The sequence below is a fragment of the Phaenicophaeus curvirostris genome, chromosome 2 (assembly GCF_032191515.1).
Source record: "Phaenicophaeus curvirostris isolate KB17595 chromosome 2, BPBGC_Pcur_1.0, whole genome shotgun sequence".
In the NCBI taxonomy this organism is placed as follows: Eukaryota; Metazoa; Chordata; class Aves; order Cuculiformes; family Cuculidae; genus Phaenicophaeus; species Phaenicophaeus curvirostris.
The window spans coordinates 9,141,740-9,164,923 of NC_091393.1; the positions used below are offsets into that span (position 1 = coordinate 9,141,740).

Below are 23,184 nucleotides of genomic sequence, written 5' to 3' on the forward strand. Positions count from 1 at the left end.
ATATGAGAAAATACACTGTAGAATTTATGTGTGATAAACACAAACATTTGTCAAAAGAGCCATCCTTATAGAGGTGAAGCCCAACATGTGAAAGGCAGAAAAATTCAGAAAAACTCTTCATTCTATTCTGACACAGCCATCTAGGCTACCTTTTATTTATTTTGAGGCATAGAAAAGGTTGTAAAATAGTGATAGGATTGCTTTGTCTCTGGAAGATTATTTTTTTTTTTTTTGTTTCTTCTGATAAATTATTAAAGAGATCTCAGCTTTCCTGTGTCACGGGATTTCCTGGTAGCATGAATGGAAGTACCTGAGGGATAATTAAGATCAGGTTTAGAGAACTTAATGGGGGTAAATGTTTTCCCTGTTGTGTGACCACAAACTATGTCTCTCTGTTTCTCCATTTGCAAACTGAGAATAGCAAGCCATGCAAAATTCATAATTTATGAATGAGCTAAGTGGTGTTGTCAAAGTGTGTTCTTTACTATTGGTGCATCACTCTTCCCTCTGGATCTTTGTGTCTTAGCGTGCAGTGCTGTCAGTTTGAGGCAGACTCCCTTTTGCAAAAGCAGTCTGAGGGAATAAATACAAATCAGGTTTAAGGCTGGCTTTCAGGAGCTGGAAATTCCTCCTGGAATCATTCCTACATCATGAATACAGCTTTCTTCTGTCAACTTGCACTGTATATCCTTGTTCTATCTTAGAATCGTAGTCAAATCATTAGAATTTCTTATACTCATGTTCTCATCTGTAATCTATGATAAAGTGCTTTCCCAGGATAGCCCTTGCCTATACGCACATTCCTCTGGAAAGCTGGGCATGCACTAAAGCCATGCACTTTGAAGCTTTCCTTTATTATTCTCAAAATAAATGGGAACACTGTTTCTTACAACTCATTTCCTCTCAGTTGCCTTGGTTTGACGTGAGGGTCCTTGGAATTTGCTTGTCAGCTTGAAGTCTTCAGTCTCCAAAAAGATCTCATTTTGAGTTTGGCTTATTTTTGTATCTTCAGGACCTGTTTTTTCCGGTTACTGCTCCTTCTTTATTTTTTCTTTCTCCATCTAATTCCTTCAGGAAGTCTTGACCCACCTTCTTTCCTTAAATTTCCATGTAAATGTGGGGATTTTTTGCTCCCTGACTGTTGTCATTGCTTCTCCTTGGTCTTCAGATGATGCCTGTACTGCTATGGAGTCATAGTACCACCAGGCAGGTTAATTCTCTTTGTGTCTAGGACATTCCACACTGCTTGAGAAGTTTAGAAATAAAGTGTGAGTATTTCATAGTTGTGGGCAGCCACAGCAATTGAGAGTAATGCAGAAATCAGGATTTGAGGTGTGCTATTTTGCTAGACAGGTTTTATTTCCTGAGCTGTCATTTGTGACTGAATGTATGCCAGTACCCTCAGAACAAGGAGCTCACAAATGCCATGGGTTTGGGACATTTCTTGGAAAAATGTGGTTTAATTTTTGCAGGATGGCTGACTAGAGAAAGTGTGGACTCCAGTTCTCCTGCGGCATGAGACTGGAAAGCAACCAAAAGGTTTCTCCCTCATGTGCTGCTTTCATTTGTTTGTTTGCTTTGGGTGTGAGAATGGATCCTAAAGGAGAGAAGTTAGTTATGATATCAGAGAGGGGAAGAATTACTTTCCAGGCCTTATGTGGCAGCTTTAAAATTTTCTGCTCTCCAGGTATTGGAACTTGTGTTTAAAAAAGAAAAGTTTGTGTACTTGAGCGTATCGAAAAAGGAATGCCTTCATTGCATGTGCCAGCCAGAAAAAGAAAAGGAAGCTTCTTCTTAGACAACAGAAAGCCATTACATTTAGTATCTATCTTGCCTATCTGTTATGGTTCCTTTTTTAAATTCTGTATTTAGAAGTAAAGATCTTTTTAATTTCATGAGATTTCAGCTGCAGCTTTTGCTCGTTTGTTCTCTCATGGAAGTTAAACTTTTCTGCATCTACTATTACAGTCGGTTCTTCTGGGATCTTGGAAATAGGCTGATGACTAGAGATGTGGAATAAGCAATAGAAATGGGTGAATTGAAATATTTCTTTTCTATGAATGTTTGGTAATAGAGGGGAAAGTGCAACAAAAGGCATTTAAAGAAAGAAAACATTTAAAATGGAACGTGTTAAGATTTTGCTTACAAACTTTACTTTCTTTAAAGGGGATTATTTACTGAGCTAAAATAATTTCAATGGCTTTGAAAAAAAAGTAGTATATGAAAATACAGGGTTTCTTACAAACAAGTCTCCATTTATCTAAAAGCTTAGCTCCTTTTTTCTTTGTAAAGTACTTGAATATGGGGGAGGTGGATGCATTTGTAAAATTTAAGCTTGTCCATTGTAGACTTGCTTTCTGAAATATTAACCCTAAAATCTAAATTCTCATTATTAATACCTCTTATGTAAAGTAACAGTTTGTCCTGGAATTTCATTCTCCTTCAGGATTTATGGTGGTGAAATTAATGTTTGAGTGAAGTCTTCACAGGAAGTGTGCATTCTTCAAGTAGCTGAAAGAAGGACTCAACAGGTAGAACAGTCTGACAATGAAGTGCACTGTGGAGATGCACAGAAAAGCCTTGGCCACTGGTAGTCGGCAGAGATAATGCAGGCATGTTCGCAGAACTAGAGCTAACTACATTCAGTGTAAATGGTTCCTACTCTTTTTCAGCTGGATATATTGTTTTTTCACATTTTACTCTAGGTTAACATTAAATGTGGCTGCATATAAACACACTGTTGTGATTCATCTCAGTGTCTCCATTATCCTGCCAGGCAAGATAATTTGAGATGAGTTAAATATTTCATTTTTTAAAATATATTTTGTATTTCTTTCTGAACATAGGGGATGGAAGGAGACTGGAAAATGGAAATCTCCTAAATCTTTTCTGTCATTGTTCTTAGAAAAAAGAATAATCTTACTCCACCAAAGGTTTTCCTAGTGAACAGCCCAGATGATGATGGCAGTGGGAAGCAGGGGGAGGAAGATAACTGTTATCTTTGTGTAGCCTGACATTCTTAGTCAATGGTCTTGTATTACAACCAGTCTGATTTGATAATGAGCTATTGCTGAAATGAGGGTAAAGCTCTTTGCCCGTTTTTTTTTCCAATCACATCTCACAATCTAGCAGTTAGGTAATGAATCTGCTTCCAGGAAGCAGCTCATCTGTATTTTTGGGAGGTGATTTCTGTTGGGGGAGTGAGCCGGTTCCTGATAACTAGATTGAATGCAGTCAGGAACAATCTCCTTCCTCTTGAAAGGAAAATTGTTTATGGGTTGGTGTTCGTCCTTGCTAAAGACGGTTGTGGCCCAGACCAGAGACAACTGTTCTGACGCACACCACCTCTGACATCCCCATGTCTGAGACATGATCCTCTGGGCTTCTAATTCTAACTGGCTATCTGAAAATAGGCTAGGGATAAATATTTAAGGGAGGCTTCATGGAGTCCTTGATGTGGTGGAATTTCTGTCTTAAAACTGTTGAATGCTGGTTTGAAGTGTTTCACCCACAGCATCACAGGAGCGTTGGCTCTGTACCAAAAGCATCACTGCTCCTGGGAATACGAATTTTGGCTGAGAACTGCCATTATTCCTAAGATACTGCCCCCATTTCTTTGAAGCACTGGCTAGAAGTACCTCTTAGGAAGAGAAATGATGGCGCATTATTTAGATACTCTTATGGGCTGTAATACTTCAAGGGGAAGAAGGAGGGATGAATGCGATACTGCAAAGGGATAATTGAGAAGGCGCTGTTCTGAGCAGCCCAGAATGAATTCCTAAAGGGAAGGAAATTCAAGACAGTTGAATTTGACAGTATCCATGTCCTGCTATAAAGCTGAAATACCAGAAAGTAGCATGGAAATGACAGGTGGATCGAAGGTGTTGATTATGGATACAAGGATCACTATGGTCTTGTTCAGTCCTGTGCATGGACAATTCCTGTTTAGAAATCTGCCAAGATGCAACAGTAGAAGAGTATTTTTAATGCCAAAAAGCATGTTTTGCTCAGAGTACTTGTAGTCTTGATCAAATGCCCAGCAGCTCCTAAAATGTGCTCATAAATGTTGCAGTAAGTAAATTTAGAAGACTGAGGTCACTTAACGAAGTATAGGGAAGAACAGGTGCTGTATTTCTTCCTTTGTAAAACAATTACTACAACTTGCAATTGTTAAGGACTATGTTCACCACGTCTCTAACAGGGAAAAAAACATTTAAATCAGGGCATTGGCAGATGTTCATATTTTGTGGAAAGATTTACCTTCCAGATTGCTAATGACTGGCCAAGCAAGTATCTAGATAGTTAATAATATGGCTTAATTGCCACAGTCGGATAAAGCTGCCATCTAATTTATTGCTATTCTGAGCATCTGAACACTAGAAGAATGATAAACCATGAGAAGGCTTTATGAGACGGTTGGTTAGTTGAAGTCATTCCCTGCAGCTTTATACATTTCTCTCTCTAGCAAGTGATCCTTCTAACATGTCCCTGCTTTGGCAGAAAATCAGACACATGGTCATATGCCCTGCTGCCTCCACTTCCACTAGGCAGCTGTTTTCAAAGTAGTACACCCTCCCAAGGCAGTGCACAGCCAAGAGCTTCTTCCTGGGTTTATGTATCCATAGCACGCTCGAAAAGGATATGTTTTTCTACATACACCTACTGGAACATAAATATATCCACAAATATGTCAGTCAAACATCTGGACTCTATATAGGTTTTCAGTGCAGATGGAAAGAAGTGATGTGCTGTGCAGAGCATGCTGCAAAGGAAAAGATTGCTGACCTGGGCAATTAGCTGATTTTATCCAAGGGTTCATTAGCAAATGCTAACTTCACTTAAGTATTAAATGATTTTAGGAAAAAAATCTCTTTGCAGGTGGTAGAATGATGGAAGGGATAATGTGTGACTTGAAAACCTGACTCTGACTCTGTCAGTCCTGCAGCAGGACAGGCCTTGGTCATAAGTAGGTTTAACAAAATTGTTTTCATGTTCAGTTGACAAGTGAAATCCCAGGGCTTCCTATCTGGGAATGAGCACAAGTATTCAGGGTAAATACCAAGAAAAATGTTAGGATTCTGTTTATGAAATTGAGAATAAATCCTATTCCGTGCAGTATGGGAGAACTCAGTCTATGCTCAGGACCTTTTCATGAATTAATTGACTTTATCTGGGAATTAATGGGAAATGGGTTCATGGGGTTTTCTACTGTATGTGCTCTTAAGCTGCCTGGAGACAGTTATGGCCTTTTTCAAATCGGCATCCCTCTGACAGTAGTAAATTCCCATGTCACCGCTCAGGAGCAAGTAGACAACAGAGGTGAAAAATTATGCTAATGAATTGCAATAACCAGTCCCTTTTTTATGAGAGCATTTATGCGTAAGATCCTGAATCCAAAGTGTTATATTACCTTGTACAGCTTTTTGTTGGTAAACTATATCAAACTAAACACAGCTAGCAGTTAAATGCAGCTTTATACTTCTGAAGAGGCTTTTTAGAAAAAAGTGAAGTATATGGGTAAAATTCTTAAAGCGCTAGAAAAGGTTCTTGGGTTACTATGGTTACTTGAAAATTTTGCATTGTATCATAGATTAGGATGCATAGGATGAAGTAGCCGAAACAACTGGGAAGTCCAATGCATATAAACTACATTTACAAACCACACAGCGTTGCCAAATGGAAAGACAAATAGCTCAGGATATTGGCTGCTGATGAATCTATGAATCAATAAAGAGAGGTCTGATGGAGATGTGGAACACGTGTGATTTGAAATCCTGCATGATTTTGGAGTTACAATCTTAGTTTTAAAGTAAAAAGGAGAAAAAAACCACACACACACACAAAAAGACAAGAAAAGAAAAATCCTCAGTAATATAGAGTGGAATGTTTTTCCATAAGCTCTTTCTGATATTGAAATCTGACATTTGGCTTTGAGACCTTCAACAAAGAAGGTTGATGAAACATGGATAATACATTTCGTGCACTTAGGCTGGCAGTAGCACTTACACTGGAAGCAGTTTATTCCCATGGAAACCTATTTGCATGTGGGCCAGAAGTGACTTTTTTCCCTCTCTGTTAGAGCTGCTGATGTTTTAGCATAATATAATTGCTGTATATTGACAGCAGACTTGAAAAGTATCTTTAAAACATTGAGTTGCTGAGTATATGTGTAATGGAGATGTAGTCTGTGCAGTTTTTCTGTGTAGGATGGAGATATGTTGCTGAAAAATGCAGGGCAGCTTTTGCTCTTCCATTATTTATCCCCAAAAGAAAGAAAATAATTTGAATTAAAATATGTTTATCCCAAACAATTTTTTTTTTTTAAACAGGTGACAAAAGAACTGAAACAGTACGACAATAAGATTATAGAGTGCAAGTTTGAGAACAACAGCTGGGTCTTCATGAGAGAGAGAATAGACAAAAGCTTTCCAAATGCCTACAGCACTGCCATGGGTGAGTAGAATAATTTGCATTGAAAGTTTTTCAGGCTTAAATTTTATTTTTTTAACTCTGTTCTAGTTTAAGGAGGAAGGATGCTCTAATCTCATTTCTGGTATGGTCCTGGCTTCTCTAATTTATTACAGTAATGCTTCATCTTTTGTCATGTTTACCTTTTATACAGCACGCATCCTTTGGTTCAGGGTTATGCGATGAAGCCAGTTAAGCAAATAATTGGATGCAATATTTAATGGATAATGCAGAAGCAAGTGCGTAAGTCTTTGTAGAACAGCAAATACTTGCTCAAAGAGACTTTGGATGGTAGGGGATGCCTTTTAAGTGAGACCCAAGAAAGTTTTTATTTATGATGGCATTGCAACAGCAGTTAACTAACATCAGTTCTTAGCGTCGTGTTGGTTTGCTGGGATGTAATGCAAAGTGGCACACTGTGAGTTGAGTTTGTAGGAACAAAAAGTCCATTATAATTTCATGTCTGTTCAAAACACCCAAACCATTATTTGGCAGATAGAAAATTAATAGGGCCATAAAATTAATAGGAGAAAACGTCACCTTAAGTTTCTACAGTAGTCATACAAACAATAAAGAGGGAAAAAAATGCAGCATGGGGGTATATCCCTGCAGAATAGCGAGAGACATATTCTACCAAAAAAACATTTTGCCATGTATTGTAAATTTAATGATGTTGTTTACTTTCAGATGAAACATAAGATTTTGAATAGAAGTGTGCAAGGCTGAATAACAATAGTCGTGTTGATACTGACTTTTGCTAAGTATCAAAGTAAAGTTTAATTGTATTTAGTAGCATGCTGTTTACTGGGGCATGCATAGATTATGTAGGATTTTCTCTGACCCATTCTACTTGTATTTCTGCCTGAGCAGTGACAAGATTTTCTTATATAAACAAAATGTGGCCATTTTGCAAAATCTGCAAAAGATCTATTTTCTCCTTTGAGACTTTGTTGTTCCTTTCTCTAGATTGTTTCTCCTCTATTTGCCTTGTTTTGATGAAAAATACTATTTATTTTTACCCATGGTTGAAATAGCAACAAAAGAAGTCCTTGGCTCCATCTTGCTTTTCTACTTTGATACCTCACAAATTGAAAAAGAGAATCACTTTTTGAGTGCTGAAGCTAGGGCAGCCCTTAAAAGTTGATACAGAGTTATACCAGCAGCCTTGTGGCACAAATTCTATTCCTAAGCTACTGATAATCATAATGCTTTCCAGCTGCTGAAGTCACATACAGTACAACTTTTAACACAATTTTTCACCAAAAATAAATGAGATAATGATAATAAAATAATACTATGAAGGCGTTTTATTAATTGTAAAGTAATTCTTTGAATGGTTCTGGAATTCTTCAGGGAAGAAAAGAGTCTTTTTAAGAGTCAGAAAATTATATGTTGATTATTATTCATCATAATACTATATTGCAAGTACAGTTTAAGGAGTCTTAATTCTGTTCAATACCCTGGGGGGGGTCGGTAGATTGTTTGGCATGGAAATTGCATCCATACTGTGGCCAATCCTTACGTGCAATAAATTATCCTCCAGTCATTTTGTACTTTCTTCCAAGATAGTCACAGGATTCCTACTTAATTTCTTGATATAATATATCATTATGCTTATATGTGCATGCATGCCACCATGACCTTTCCTCCATCTTACGGTCTGGTGTTCCAGACACGTAGTTTGCTTGGTGTCAAGTATTTCAGCCACATGAAGGTATAAAGGTTAAAATAAAAAGTACTTTGCATTGTGAGTTTATGGTATTTGCAGTATTTGGGGGGGAAGTTACCTTGATTTAGAGGTGTTCAATATTAAGCCAGTCTTGTTTCTAGCTATTTGGATTTGATGAGTGTTTCAAAGCTCTGTCTCACACGGCCTTCATTGCTCGTGCTTGTTTCAATAGGATGTCAGTTGGTGGCATTTTTAGAGTTGCCCCACGAAGCCTACACACGCACTTGTTTAGTTTGCTTTAAAAAGAGCGATTCCCATGAGGTTGGGGCCTCCTAAACTGCTTTGCTCTTTGCGGGGCAAAGCAGGGACACTTGACTCCTGACACAAGCACCTTGTGGAAGCCCACGTTTCAGGCTGAATGCTTGAGCCAAATTGTGTTGATTGAATTATTAGAGTGCTGACTAGAACAATTTTTTTTAGTAACTTGAGAATATGTTCTTTGTTCCCAGCTGTATGCAACAGTATTCAGAATCCAGTGACGAAGGAGATGCTGTTTGAGTTCATTGACAGATGTACAGCAGCTTCTCAGGGACAGACGCAGAAACACCACCTTGATCCTGACACTGAACTCATGCCACCCCCACCGCCCAAAAGGCCAGCTACCATAACATAGGGCTTGGTCTCAGCAGGTTGCATGTTCACAGTTCCGTGGAAGGTGAAACACAAGCGTGAAGGCTGGAAAAACAGAAATGGGAATTGCTGTAAATACTTGGGTGTGGGATTTTGAGTTTATTGTTTGTTTCTGGGTTTTTTTTTTCCTTTCCAAAGTCCATGTACAAATGGACAGAGTTTTGTAACTGATAAATTCAACCTTACCTTAAGGTATTTGAACGTGAATTTTCCAAAGGTATAGACCTCCATTGTACTGTTCTTGTACAGTGAAGTCAATGGAAAGCTGCCTTGTTTATATATGGATCTCTTTTCACCTTTAATTTATAATGTCAGCAATCTGGAGCTGAGAAAACATTGGGATGCTGTACTTTTTAGAGGCTGTGTTTAAAATAAAAATAAGCAGAATTTTTTTTTTATTACTGTTATTCAACTGGTTGCAATTTGTAACCCTTAGTATAACAGATCATAGTTTCCCCAATTTCCGAGACTTCTGTTTAACAGCATACGGAATGTTGTTTGTGCTCTGTGTTGTTTAAAAACTAAGCCACTTTAGATTTAACTAATTTTAAAATTAGCTTTTGTTGTTGAAATATTAAAAACGCAAATCCGTCTTGTAAATTGCATCCCTTTGAAAGGAAATGTGCTGGGTGTTTGTTTTTCCCCCCCTGTTTGAACCTAATGCAAAAGTACAGTGGACTGATTTTAGCTTTGTTTTATCTTAAGTTTATCTGTAGATAAGGAATACACCAAATCCTTAGTATTAAGGTCTCTGTTAAGAGACTGGCTTTAGTACAGGGCTTAGTTCTCCACAGTGATACCGTTGTAAATATTACTAAAATAAGTATGTGTCTCTGGGATATGCAAGAGTAATAAGCAGTGCTAATCTTGTCTTAGATCCAGGCACAAAATGGCAAAAGAAAAGTCAGACAACTCCTACGTAAAAGAAGGTTGTTTCAGTGGGAGAGCGACACATCAGATAGAAAGTCTCCTGGTCTGGGTAGCTGCAGGGCAAAATAAGCCATTAAAGAGAGCGTATGAGTGTCCCAGGGAACAGGACACTCATTTTCAAAGGTAGAGTTGGGTCTCCTGAGGCACCATGCTCATTCTCTGGCTGACTTTCTTTTATATCAAACAAAGAAGCACATGAACGCCCTCATGGCTCTTGTTGCAGTGCACTGGCAGATGTTCATAATAATATTAATTCTGAGAACCTGCATTCTTGTTGTCTAAGGGAGTTGTTCTGAGCTGGGATTAATTGGAAACCAAATGCAGATTTTAAAGTTTACTGTACATTTATCAAGCAGGGATCGAACTGGCTCTGTCTCTAGTTTACTTAGTGTATGAGTCATACATTCAGCAATCTGATTAGTGAAGCTCATTAATTTGTTATAACTAAAATGCATTTCTGTTTAAATGAGTTTTAATGTTTAATGCAAAATTAACTCCTGCGTATTTTTTTCCTTTATGGAAACTTTATGACTGTGCTTTCTAGTGACCTCTTTAGTTGTTTCAACCTGTTGTATAAATGCATCATTTGGACAGCATTCCTAGTGTCTTTTTCTGGGATATTCCTGATGTGTTTTAGAGAACTTGAAGGACTTCTATAAGTTACTTTTTATACTATGGTAAAACTTGAGGGGAAAAATGCATTCATCAAAGTTTTGTTTTTCAACTGTACATAGTTTCTGCATATTGTCTATAAAAAAGATATAGTATCACCTATGCAAGGTTGCAAAATTATCTCCTAAAAAAAGCCTTATTAATTTGATATGAAAACCTATGCAGCCTCTGTGCATCTTGTGTTGAAACACACAGTAAATTATTTCTTCACTCAGTATAAATAATTTCCCCCAGATTATATTTGTCATTGAGATTGTCATAACATACATTTTGTCATTGATCTTCATGGTTCTATGGCAATTGCAATGCCTATGATGATTACAGCCTTGTCCATGGGGTTAAGACATCTTATTCTTTAAAGGATATGTCCAGGTTATTTCTGTATTTCTCCTTCCCAGCCTTGCATCTTGTATTTCAATAAGACTGAGCTTCTGGTTTGTCTCTTACTCCAGAGCTGCAGCATCACAGGCTGTCTTCCATCTGTATTACACCAGGTTCCTGAATGTTGTGGCCCTTGTATTTTGACAGTTGCTTTCACTTTTCTGGAAGAGGAAGCAACTGGGGAAGGGTTGAATGAAGAACTTGAAAACAAATGGAATTTCACTTGGATCAGAAGGGATTATTGCTGTGGGAAATGCAAGCCTTCTTTCTCTGCTCCTAGATATTCAAGAGTTGGAACACAAGAAGGAAAGAAGAGTCTGTTCCAGGAAAATGATGATGATTAAAAACCCCTAACTTATCTGTTCATTGGTGTACAGCATGAATTCATTCACTGTTTTGTCATTTGTTACATATATAATTTGGTTTCAGTGGAGTTTCCGGAAAATGGAAGTACATTCCTCTACAAAGTGTGTAGTAAGTATTTTAATAAAGTCAATGGTTTAAAATGCTTTTCCTAATGATGGGTTTAATTTTGATGTCTGTGCTTTCCTGGTACCAGTGCAAGCACAAGGATACTGTGATGTTATGGCTGCTCAGTCCTCCAAGAAAATTATCCGCGTTTTTCAGACGTCAGTGGCTTTTCTCTCAGGTAGGAAGGCCCCCAGCCCAGTGGTGGCCATGATCCATTATGCCATTTTTAAGTGCAGTTTGCTCTTGTGACTAGAAGAGAAAGAAACCAAACGTTCAGTTGCATGAAAACTTTTGCAAGAGGTCTGCGTGGGTCTTGCCAGTTTATTAGCCAACACAAACCTACAGCTGGTAGCCAACTTGGACCAACTCCTGGGCTTGTATTGCAGTAGGGCAGTTTCCTCTTTCAGGTTGCAGCTGTCTAGAGTGCATCTTTTTAGAACTAAAAAGCCTGTCTTTATTTTTGAAATTTCCTTCTGATTAAGATCCTTCCTCCACTGCTGATATCGGCTTGTTGGGTGCACCATTCTTGTGGTGCTTTTCTCAATCATTTCTCATTTTCTAGCGTTTGAGTGTGAATGCTGAATGGGGGCATTTGAGCATATCTGGGGAGGTGCAACAACTTCTCTAACCCCTCCTCGGTCCTCTGTCTGCATTAAGGAAGGGACCAACACGCCCCACCAGCACATCGCACTGTGCGATTGGTGTTTGCTTGAGCAGCCCTTCAGGATCCCTGCTGCTCAGCATAGCAGCTCCTCGGTTTTGTACCTAAGAGGAGTGATTTTGTGTTTGCATAGTATGTGATGCATAGGTGTATCTTACAACCTCAGAGTATTCACAAAGGCATCAGCACAGCAGGCTAATTTCCTAGAATTCATCTGTAGTCAACAGGGAGAGAATGAGAGCAAAAGTCCAGTTTGTTCATGCTGCATCTCTCCTGCAAATGTCTATTCAGTGTTTCCTCTCCATTCTTTTTCAGTCAATGTGATGTGTATCATTGTCTGTTGCTCCTCTGTGTTATCAGGATTTTTGTGAGCACAGTGTTAAATATTTTTATTGAGGGTAAATTTGATAGCATCATAATTTTTGTAGTGGTCAATTAAATTTACAATCTCATTAAAAGTATACAACTAGTTGGTCAAGAGTCATTTAGGTTCCATAGATTGTATTGCTTCCCTTTGGACTTCTAATCAAATCCTAAATCCAAGCATTTCTGTGAGTGGCGTTTGGCTGAAGTATCTTCACTAGCCACATGGCTTCCATCCTTCTCTACAAGGGCACAAGGTTTGCTCTCCCTTTCCCTGGGGACCACGGCACATTCAAGGTTTGCAAATGCTACAGGGTTTAGGTTTCGCCTGTATCCCTTTGTTTCCACTGTCAGATTTCTACCATCATTGCTTATGGCATAGCTCCTCAAGCTTTCATTCCCCTGTTCCACCAACCTACCTGCTTTTTTTGCCCCTTCCTCAGATGTGAGGCTGAGCGAAACCTGTGCCCCATGGAACTTGTGTTCCTTGAGGACAGTGCTCCACTCCAACTGTGTACGCTTGTTCCCGTATGATACCAGCCTTGCTGACTGATGGATAGGGCAGTACTGCCCCTGTAAGTCATTCTCACCAAGGGAAATGGAAGCCGCATCTACCAGCTGTGATGGTACACATCAGATTTCCTTTTCATATTTCCTCCCTCATGACCCTGTCTCCCTGTTTCTCGTACAAAGGTGAGTCATACTCTTTGTGCTGGCATCTGCATCAATTAGTTAATGTTTGCAGTGGGGATATAGGTTAGTGCTCTTTGTGTTTCTCTGGAGAGAGTCCACTGAGCATCCCAACAAGCTAAAAGTCTCTTGGGTGCCGAGATCCGTACAGCTGAGGCTGGAGGATGAGTGAGGCATTGACAGTATGGTTTTCCCTCAGCTGGGGTTCATTTTATTCTGGCAGTAGGGATATATCCGAGCATGTTGTAACCAGCACTAGTATGAGAAGCTTCCAGGGATGTTGGTGCATCCAGAAATGTGGAAGTGTGGAAGACACTCAATGAACTTGATGAAGGAACAATAATCGTATTTTCCAGCATCACAAAAAACCTCAAATAAAATCTAAGAATTTGCACTTCTCTTAAGCAACACTGGATGTAAAAATAATAAACATCTGTTAATAAGATCAAATTATAGTCAAATTGACTCCATGATAGGAGTTTATTTAATCAGAAATACTGTTCGTGTCCCCTTTTCGCTCTCCTGCTTCTCCTCCCTCTTTGACTAGTAGAAAGCACACAAATTGTGTTCAGGAGCATTCATCTATGATACTTTTGAGAAAATTAGATTTTGATTACCTTTTCTACTCAGATCTTCCTCTAATGTGGGGAGGCGATAAGGTTATCATATTAAATAGGTCTGTATAAATGCCAGCTATGTAGCATTGGAGGAACAGTATTTTGTTATTATCAAAACATACTTCCAAGGTTTTCTGAACTAATTTGATCATCAAGGCATGAGAGGCATGAGAAACTTTAATCCAAAGGGTAAAAAATTCCATTGGAAAAGGCAGGATAGTTTAACAGAAAAGAACTTGAAGAAGAGAACATATTTCTGTGCTGTGGAATGGGGTGCTGGGTGTTTCCATGGCCTGCAGATCAGCTGTGCATTACAATAAGAAGAGCTGGAGACCACGCAGAGGATGCCATGGAGATGGTACAAGTTTGGTCTCGTGGAAGAAAGGGTTTGAAAGGCAGCCGGAACTGGTATCAACTCATGTGCCACAGAGGAAGGAGGTAAAATAATGATGAGGTGACTCTTGGTATGGGAACTCCAGTGGAAAGATCAGAGGAGAGCAGGCATCAGTGATACTGAGAAAAGAGGTGGAGTGTTTTCTAGAGAAAATGATGGTGACCAGGAGAAGTAGAACAAGAGAAGGCAGCAAGGGCTGGCATGAAGCAGCGAGGACCTACCCTTCAGCCAGAAGACTCAGCCGAGCTGCCTCTCAAGAAGGTCAGCAGAAGCGTTGTAGAACCGAGAGCCAAAGTGTAAGGTATAAGGTCCTAAAAGAGTAGAGTAACAGGTAAGCCGTTTCTCTCCTCCTAGCGGTTATGCTATTCCTGAGCTCTGACAGCTCTGGGGTCCTGTTATGCGCTTATCAACATGTGGTCCCAGACCTCTGTGAGCCAGCGGGTAGGGAGCACATCCCTGCATCAAAGCACAGGGGCATGGGGACATTTTTGAGCCCCTTTTTAGGTAAATCAGTGCAGACCCGTGCAGAGTGCTGGAGTGCTAAGAATGCTCCCAGTCACAGATTTGACTGTTGCAGCAGCCGGGTTTGCCCTTGCCTTCCCTGCCGCTTCCCTCGCACCTTCTATCCTGCCAGTAGAAATACGCCCATGTTACCAGTGTACATGTTAATATAAGATGAAGGACTAAGAAGACTCCAGGACTGGACAGGTGGAGTAAATTCCAGGCAGCTGCCTCTGCCAAACACTGTTCTGATGAACTCCAGAGTAAGAAGCCCCAGAAAAGGCGGTTGTGGCTTTGCAAGAATTGTTATCAAGTGGACTAGCAGGTCACCTGAGAGACCTGGTGCTACGGGGACAAGGGGACAGATCCAGAGTGGCACAGCAGGCATGCAAAACCAGAAACTGGTCTCTCTCCAGGGTGTGCAAAACTTGGCTTGTAGCGAGTCCAGAGAAGAGCGACAAAGCTGGTGAAGGGGATGGAGAACAGGCCTTATGAGAAACAGCTGAGAGAGCTGGGGGTGTTTAGCCTGGAGAAGAGGAGGCTGAGGGGAGACCTCATTGGTCTCTATCACTACCTGAAAGGAGGTTGTAGAGAAGAGGGTGCTGGCCTCTTCTCCCAAGTGACGGGGGACAGGACAAGAGGGAATGGCCTCAACCTCCACCAGGGGAGGTTTAGGCTGGACATTAGGAAAAAATTTTTCACAGAAAGGGTCATTGGGCACTGGCAGAGGCTGCCCAGGGAGGTGGTTGAGTCACCTTCCCTGGAGATGTTTAAGGGAAGGGTGAACGAGGTGCTAAGGGGAATGGTTTAGTGTTTGATAGGAATGGTTGGACCCTATGATCCGGTGGGTCTCTTCCAACCTGGTTATTCTATGATTCTATGATTTTAAGATAAGAATAGAAAAACAATCTTAGTTTGAATTCCCCCTGTCAGTTTGCTTGGTAGTTGGTGCTATTTTATTGTGTGTTTTGGTACTTATATTCTTCTTTTTTGGTTCAGTTTATAGACAGTCTTATGCAAGATCTCTTCAATGAATAATTCTGGTTTGACAATGTGGAGGTTTGAGACCCATAAAATAACTGCTCAGAAACAATTACAGAGCAAAAAATCCCTTTTCTCCATCAGGGAGTGAAAAACTCTTATCTCTGAAAGGTTTTCTTGTCCTTAAAGCAGTGAGTTCCTGGAATAATTTACTTTCTCCTGCTATGACAGTTTGTTCTTTTAAAAGAAAAGATTTAGTATGTTACTACTGGGATGAGAAATCAATCGCATGAAATCAATGATAATTCTGCTGCCAGGTAATATTTACACGTGTGAGTGAGTGAGCCACTGGTTTTCTGCAAAAATAATCTCTGGCAGTCAAATGCTGAAGTTTGAAGCAGTCATAGAATCATAGAATCACTAGGTTGGAAAGGACCTACTGGATCATCGAGTCCAACCATTCCCATCGTGTTTGGCTTTGAGCTTTTCACCATTTGCTGCTTGTATCGAAGCTGCGTGTTTTATCCCTGAAACTCAGAGGAGCCTGTGCCTGCCCGCTTGACTAGCAGCTGGCCATTTGCTTTCTCTTACAAATGTCAAGCAGAAAACACAACCTCCTTTGGTTCTGATATCGTAGCCAAGTCCTTTTTCAGATGCCCAGGGAGTTAAATGAGCCTGGTGCACCCATTAGAAGCAGCACTGGACTCTGCCTCTGCACGGGGTGAGCTCCTGACAGAGCCTCCCAGGCAGAGTGAGAGGAGCGTGGCTCTTAGGGAAAAGGTTGGTGTTGCACCCTCCTTTCCTCAAGATTCTGGGCCCCTCACCACGAGAAGGATGTTGAGGCTCTGGAGCGAGTCCAGAGAAGATCAACGAAGCTGGTGAAGGGTCTGGAGAACAGACCTTACGAAGAGCAGCTGAGAGAGCTGGGGTTGTTTAGCCTGGAGAAGAGGAGGCTGAGGGGAAACCTCATTGCTCTCTACAACTACCTGAAAGGAGGTTGTGGAGAGCAGGGTGCTGGCCTCTTCTCCCAAGTGACAGGGGACAGGACAAGAGGGAATGGCCTCAAGCTCCACCAGGGGAGGTTTAGGCTGGACATTAGGAAAAAATTTTTCACAGAAAGGGTCATTGGGCACTGGCAGAGGCTGCCCAGGGAGGTGGTTGATTCACCTTCCCTGGAGGTGTTTAAGGGATGGGTGGATGAGGCGCAGAGGGACGTGGTTTAGTGTTTGATAGGAATGGTTGGACTTGATGATCCTGTGGGTCTCTTCCAACCTGGTGATTCTATGATTCTATGATTTTCAAGGGCACCACTTTATCAACCAAGAAGGCAGGTTGACCCGAGGGCAGCAAGGGAGGCTCTTCAGCTCCAGTAGGAGACAACGTGCGTGACCGAACCATCCTGACTAGTGGAAATGGGCCAACAGTCTGTATGGGCACAGGTTCTGAAGCAAAATGGGAGTCGCCATTAGCTGTGGCTTCATAGTTATTAACCCCTGTGACTCTTGTATCTGTCCAGTTTACAGAAACCACAGACCCCCAGAGTAGATGCACGAGTCCTAAAGAAAGCCTTATGTATTTGTGTGTAATTGTCCTTTTGGAGTCTGGCTGTGCCACTGAGGCTTCCAGATGTATTAAAGAAAATTACAGACACATTAAAGCTGGACCATGCTGGCCCGGAACTGCAGAGGAACAGGGACTGATGACGAGGCTTGCAGAAATGGAATGGGAACAGCTGTCTGCAACGCTGGGGCTCCTCATTGTATTGACAGAGAATAGAGTTCAGGACGTATGGCAGTGTCTCTGCTGGGGACTCTGCAGCAGATATCAAAAACCTGGAATATTTGCTAATGATAGCTGCAAAGAGGAGAAACTTGCTAAGTATAAACCACAAGATTCACTGTGTTACTTAGCAGCTCCCTCTAAACTGTTAGACTAAATATTTTCTGAGTTTGTGAAGATTTGACAAAAATCCTCATTCCCTAAAGCCAGTTGTGAGCACAGAACATTTCTGCTTTCACACACGGTTTTGGGAGGGAAAACAGAACAATTCCTGTACAGGCAGCTGGGTTATGAAAACTGACAGAGCGTTGCCTGTGTGGAGAGCGTTTAAATGATGCACGAGGGACTGGTTACTGTGTGATATGCAAATGCAAATCTATCCAGGAGGCATCACAACTACAAATTGTCTCACAAAAATGATGCCCATTTATTGAAAAGCCATTTCTTACTGTGGATTCCTCCCCCTCGGAGCGGCAGGGCTTCATTCCCTGAGTAAACTTGGGTTAGTCCTCCATCCCTTCTCCGGCGGGTTAGCTCTTTTGCTGAAGCAAATGGACTGACAGCTGAAGAGTCTGTCACTTCTTGCAACGTGCCAGAGCTGCGCGTCTCCCAGAGTGGGCAGACTCGGGATAATGGACCATCTCAGTGCAGGGCTTGCCTGCCTTTTGCTAAGCGTAGATTCTCACCATCATTTAGAGCATAGCTGCTTTCTGGAGAGGCTGGAAGTCACATGGACTTTGCTTGCCTTTACAGAAAATGACTGGTTAGAGGTTGTTCCATACCCCCAAGAAGGGGAATGTTTTCAGCCCACCTATAGCCACGGACCTGCTCGCAGCCAGACCGTCAAATCTGAAAGTACTAGTCAACGTGCAAGTGCAGGATGTTTGCCGTGCACGCCCTCTGATCGCAGGAGGACACTGCAAGGGAAACACAGCCACTATGTCCTATGGACCTACTGCCAGGGACACACCACGGGCAAAGCCCCCATGACATGAGTGCTGTGGCAATGAGTGGGTAGACCTGGGCACCTAAACAATTCTTTCCAGCTTCCCTTATTTGAAAAGAACATATAACTTTCAAAACTGCTTAACGTGTTCATGGAATAGTTTTCCTTGCAGAATCCAGGTCCTTTGTGCTGGCAAAAAGCATATGAGGTCTGTTTGCTAACTAAACCCAGGCCAGGATAGTCTGTGAGGTAAATGATGGTTGATAACAGCAGTGCAGTGTCAAGACTGAAGGATGTTGAGGCTCTGGAGCGAGTCCAGAGAAGAGCAACAAAGCTGGTGAAGGGGCTGGAGAACAGGCCTTATGAGGAGCGGCTGAGAGAGCTGGGGTTGTTTAGCCTGGAGAAGAGGAGGCTGAGGGGAGACCTCATTGCTCTCTACAACTACCTGAAAGGAGGTTGTGGAGAGGAGGGTGCTGGCCTCTTCTCCCAAGTGACAGGGGACAGGACAAGAGGGAATGGCCTCAGGCTCCACCAGGGGAAGTTCAGGCTGAACATTAGGAAAAAATTTTCACAGAAAGGGTCATTGGGCACCGGAACAGGCTGCCCAGGGAGGTGGTTGAGTCACCTTCCCTGGAGGTGTTTAAGGCACGGGTGGATGAGGTGCTGAGGGGCATGGTTTAGTGTTTGATAGGAATGGTTGGGCTCAATGATCCAGTGGGTCTTTTCCAACCTGCTGATTCTATGATTCTACGCTTATCCACGAACACCATCTGCTCTTCAGTGGTAATAGTCAGCTACCTCAGAGCAGGCAGAATACAGAACACCTTTCCTGCACTTTTCCTAAGTGGTATTTTTTTCAGATATGGTAGATGTGCCTTGAGAATGGCTTGCAATACTCTGTGTAAATTACTTTAGCACGGATACTAGAAGTGTTAAGACTCTCGTTTTCAAGTTCCTTGAGAGATTCTAAGTGACAATGGATCTCAATTCACATCCAAAATGTGCCTGGTGGTCATTAAAAGAATTGGTATCATACGTGTCACATCATCTCCCTGCTACCTGGCTGCAAGTAGTTAAGTGGAAAGATTCTTTCTGACATCCAGGCAAGTGATCAGTGCCGCCACCCCAGCTAAAGCTGAGCTACGAACACAAGATTGCATGTATTCTATTAGTCTGTGGAGTGCTGGCCAAGCTGTTTTGAATCAGACACCAGCAATTTTGTTTAACAGCTATAATAGAAGGCTTTTTTTCCAGAGTTTTTATTCAGATCACATTGACATAAAGTTACAGCACAGGAAAAGTTTTACTAGGAAACAATCAAAAATAACTTTCAAAAACCTCAAGTGTGCATGTCATTAACTGGTCTTCTCTTACCTAACAGACATGATCCTCATGGAACAACAGGGAAGAGGGGGGATAACTTTTATTTCATTTGAGCAGGACGTCATGCATCAGCCCTGCCGGCTCAAACACCAACTTTAGACTTACAGACACCCACCACAACTTGTCCAACCACAGCTGCTGTGGCAAATGATGCCAGTCCAAGGTCTCAAGAGGGCAGGCAGCAGAGGGTGCATACGCTCCCCCACTGCTGTTCCGACAGCACAGAGAGATGCACACGCCTAAGTGCTAGCCTTGTGCACTTTTTGATGGCAATGTGGAATTTTCTTTCAATCCTTTACAGAGAAGCACATTATGAGTGCTGCTGTTAAGTAAGGCTCAGAAAGACTGAGGACCAGCTGAAATGTAGCCAAGATAATGGCTTTCGATACCTGCTTTGCAGGAGAAATTTTAACAAGCTACATGGAACAAATATCTGTCTGAAACAGCACAGTGAGCTCTGACAATCACATTTTTTTAATGAAGTAAAGGCTTTTCTGCTGCAGTGTGAGGTAAAACCAGCTCACTACAGTCTTGTTTGTGTTACCAGCTGGTTGGTAACTCAGCCAACTGTTTGTGCACAGGTGATAATAACACCCCTAGTGCTGTTTAAAGGCTCCAGGATATATTCAGAGTCACAGAATAGCTGAGGTTGGAAGAGACCTCTAGAGATTGCCTTGTCCAACCCCTTTTGAGGATTGCATTTGTCATTTTTTAATTGCATACTAGAAATGAAAAAATGGCAGAAGAGGAATGTTGAAGAGTTCTGTTCCTCAGTAAACCAGGACAGTTAAAAGTATATAGAGTATGTTCAGTGACAACCATTAACCAGTCAACAAATCATCATCCAGAATACCACAATTACCTTCTAACATGAATGAATGGCTGCTGTGTAGTGTCAGGGACAGCAGCACATACAGCAGCCCATGCCACATCTGCATATACAGCACATACACATTAAATCTGAAAGATAGCACCTATACAAACTCACTGTGAATGTCCATCACATCAAAACTCCAAGACACAGATCTTTTAGAGATTTTCAATTGGTGGCACGAATGCGTTCATTGGCAATAAAGTCTGAAACAAAGTTCTGTGCTTCTGGAGTGCCCCCTGTCCTGGGATCACAGAGCTAGTCACAGCTGCTGCATAATGTGCCCATGAGATGGTTCTTGTCCTGTTTTGCAAATGGGGATAAAAGGCCAGAGAAGTTACTACATATGATGCTATCCCCATGAAAAACCTATAGCTCCTCTCTGCTGCACCATGCTCCTGTGATGTAGTACAACGTTACCCTCCAAGACAACACAAAACCTCCTCCTTTTTTTTTTCCCAAGGACACAAAGGCTTAAGGATATGTAAATGCATAGATCCTGGAGTAATTAGAAGATGGTTTCTAAAAATATCTCCGTTTTCAGCCCTACATTTTAAACGCTGTAATTTCCCAAGTAGGAACCCAGCATCATTTCTGCATTTCTGTGATACCTAGATTATTGCCATGTCTGATTTTCCCTAAAAAGGAACTCAAAGCTACTGGTGGCTCACAAAGTCTGCCTTTTCCTGGTTTGCTCAGTTTCTAGGAAAATGCAGTCCCTGCAGATATAACAAACTATCCAAAATCAAAACACAGTGAAGTGAAGGCAAGACCTTTTATTTCCATGTTCTTGACTAGGGTTTTGATGACCTGAACTGAGAAAGGCTGTCAAAAGCAAGGTGGCTCTGAAGGATCCTCTTGAAAGGAAGGTCATTCAGCTGAGTTGTAAGTGTGATATATTCCAAAGAGGATTGGAGGGACTTCACGAACATCTAGAAAAGTGGGTCCAGCTTTGCTTAGTTCCTCCTCTAATTCTCTGGCTAAACAGGAGTTCACCTTCATGACATCCATGCAACTCTAACTATTGCTGTAACTTTCTCAGCACATACATCTTTCTTCCAAAATACTGATGAGGAGACAGAATGATGTTTAAAGTAGGATCCAGGGAAGGAATCTTCATGGTATAACTGGGAGGACTGCAGTTCAACTTATCTGGAATAAATGATTGACCAAACCATTGTTAATTCCCTAAACTTGCTGAAAATGAAAAAGCATATCAGCCCAGGCAGAATGTGATTGAAGTTAGCTGCTTTGATGTTTCTTAAACAAATCTTTGGGTAATTTCTCAATTACATCTGTGCATACTGTATAATTTAATATTTTTGACAACTATACTGAGCTTCAAATTTCTATGACACTTCAGTTATAAATTTCACTGGCATGGTTTTGTCGTTCTTTAACAACAGAGTATAATTAAAGTCTCTTTTGACATATTCCCTGTGTCTGATTCTACCTCCATTTTGCAAGAGAATCCTAATTATATTTTGTTCTCTGATGTACTTGGGCAGCTGATCATCCAAATAGCACTCCTATCTCCTTCAAAAAATTAATGATAGAAAAAATAAATTCCTGCTCTCAAGAGATTTAATTTGAGTTGGTAACTTTAGTTATTGTAGATTAAGACAGAAGCTGGTCTCTGGGTAAGGAAACTTTTTGCTTGGCACGCTGCGCTGTAAACAGAACTGGTAATAAGTCACACCTATGAAGTGGATCAAATTTTATTATATCTGAAGAAGCTGTCAGAAGCTGATAGGAGTAACTGCTAAACTGACTGAAGATCTGAACGGACTGTTTCCACCTTCCTGTTCTCCCGCAGAAGTGTTGCGTGTGAGAAGAGGCTGTTTTGATATCCCTGAACCCTCTCACAAAGCCTTTGATTTGCTGAATTTCTCACTGTTCTTTTTCATTTGATAACCATGTAAGAGGTTAAACTAGGACATTTGGTTGCCTCTGTGTAGCAGTCTGCATTTCAAAGGTAGATGGGAATAGACAGTGGGTTTTACAGTACTTGAGCTGTATCTTAATCATTTTAATAGCTGATTTTTCTTTCAAAGTGATCACTAACAAGAGAAGACTTTGTTGTTCTAGACATAAGTGTTCATTAGAGATGAGATGGAGATGGTATGACCCGCAGTTCCCTGTATAAGTTGTTCTGTAAAACTCTAGTAAGACTTGTAGCTCCTCTACTGTAATACAACCATTACTGGAGAGGGAGAATCTGAATAGCGACTTGCTGAGCATCCAGCCATTGGGCCTTCTGGGGTTGGATGGATTTTTCACAAATAAGGAAGAGAAGAACTTAATAAAGAGCTTGATATATCATTTTTTCCCCCATAAACTGTGTAATATCCTGCTCTGTAGCTTCCTGTGACAAGAGGATGTCTGGATGGAACCAAAAAACTTTTCTGACTTTATGTGGTCACTGATTTAATGATTCATTTAGAATCCTTGGCCTCAACTGACTTCATTTTTCCAGAAAATATAAACCACCTCCCTTCAGCCCCCCACCGTAGGACTTCAGCTGCCCACAAGCTCTATGGCCATAAAGACTTTACAGCTTTTTCACACTGACCAAGGACGGTACTATCTTGTTAAAACCACCTTTCCTTGCTGTCTTGCCACAGGATTCACTTTCTGGAAATGACATTGTTGGCAATGGGACAGTGGGACTTTGGAAAAGTCATTAGCACAGCCTGCCCTTCCTGAACAAGTATCCC

General features: G+C 41.2%; 1 protein-coding gene across 2 annotated transcripts in view; it reads left to right on the forward strand.

The window, feature by feature from the left end:
* Positions 1-11,318, forward strand: part of RNGTT (RNA guanylyltransferase and 5'-phosphatase) — a 189,613-nt gene extending 178,295 nt beyond the window's left edge. For both annotated transcript variants that reach the window (XM_069851265.1, XM_069851266.1), the window contains exons 15-16: positions 6,330-6,453; positions 8,647-11,318. In XM_069851265.1, the coding sequence (XP_069707366.1) occupies positions 6,330-6,453; positions 8,647-8,810 (288 nt within the window). In that variant the 3' untranslated portion in view covers positions 8,811-11,318. The remainder of the gene's footprint in view (positions 1-6,329; positions 6,454-8,646) is intronic.
* The last annotated feature ends 11,866 nt before the right edge of the window (positions 11,319-23,184 follow it).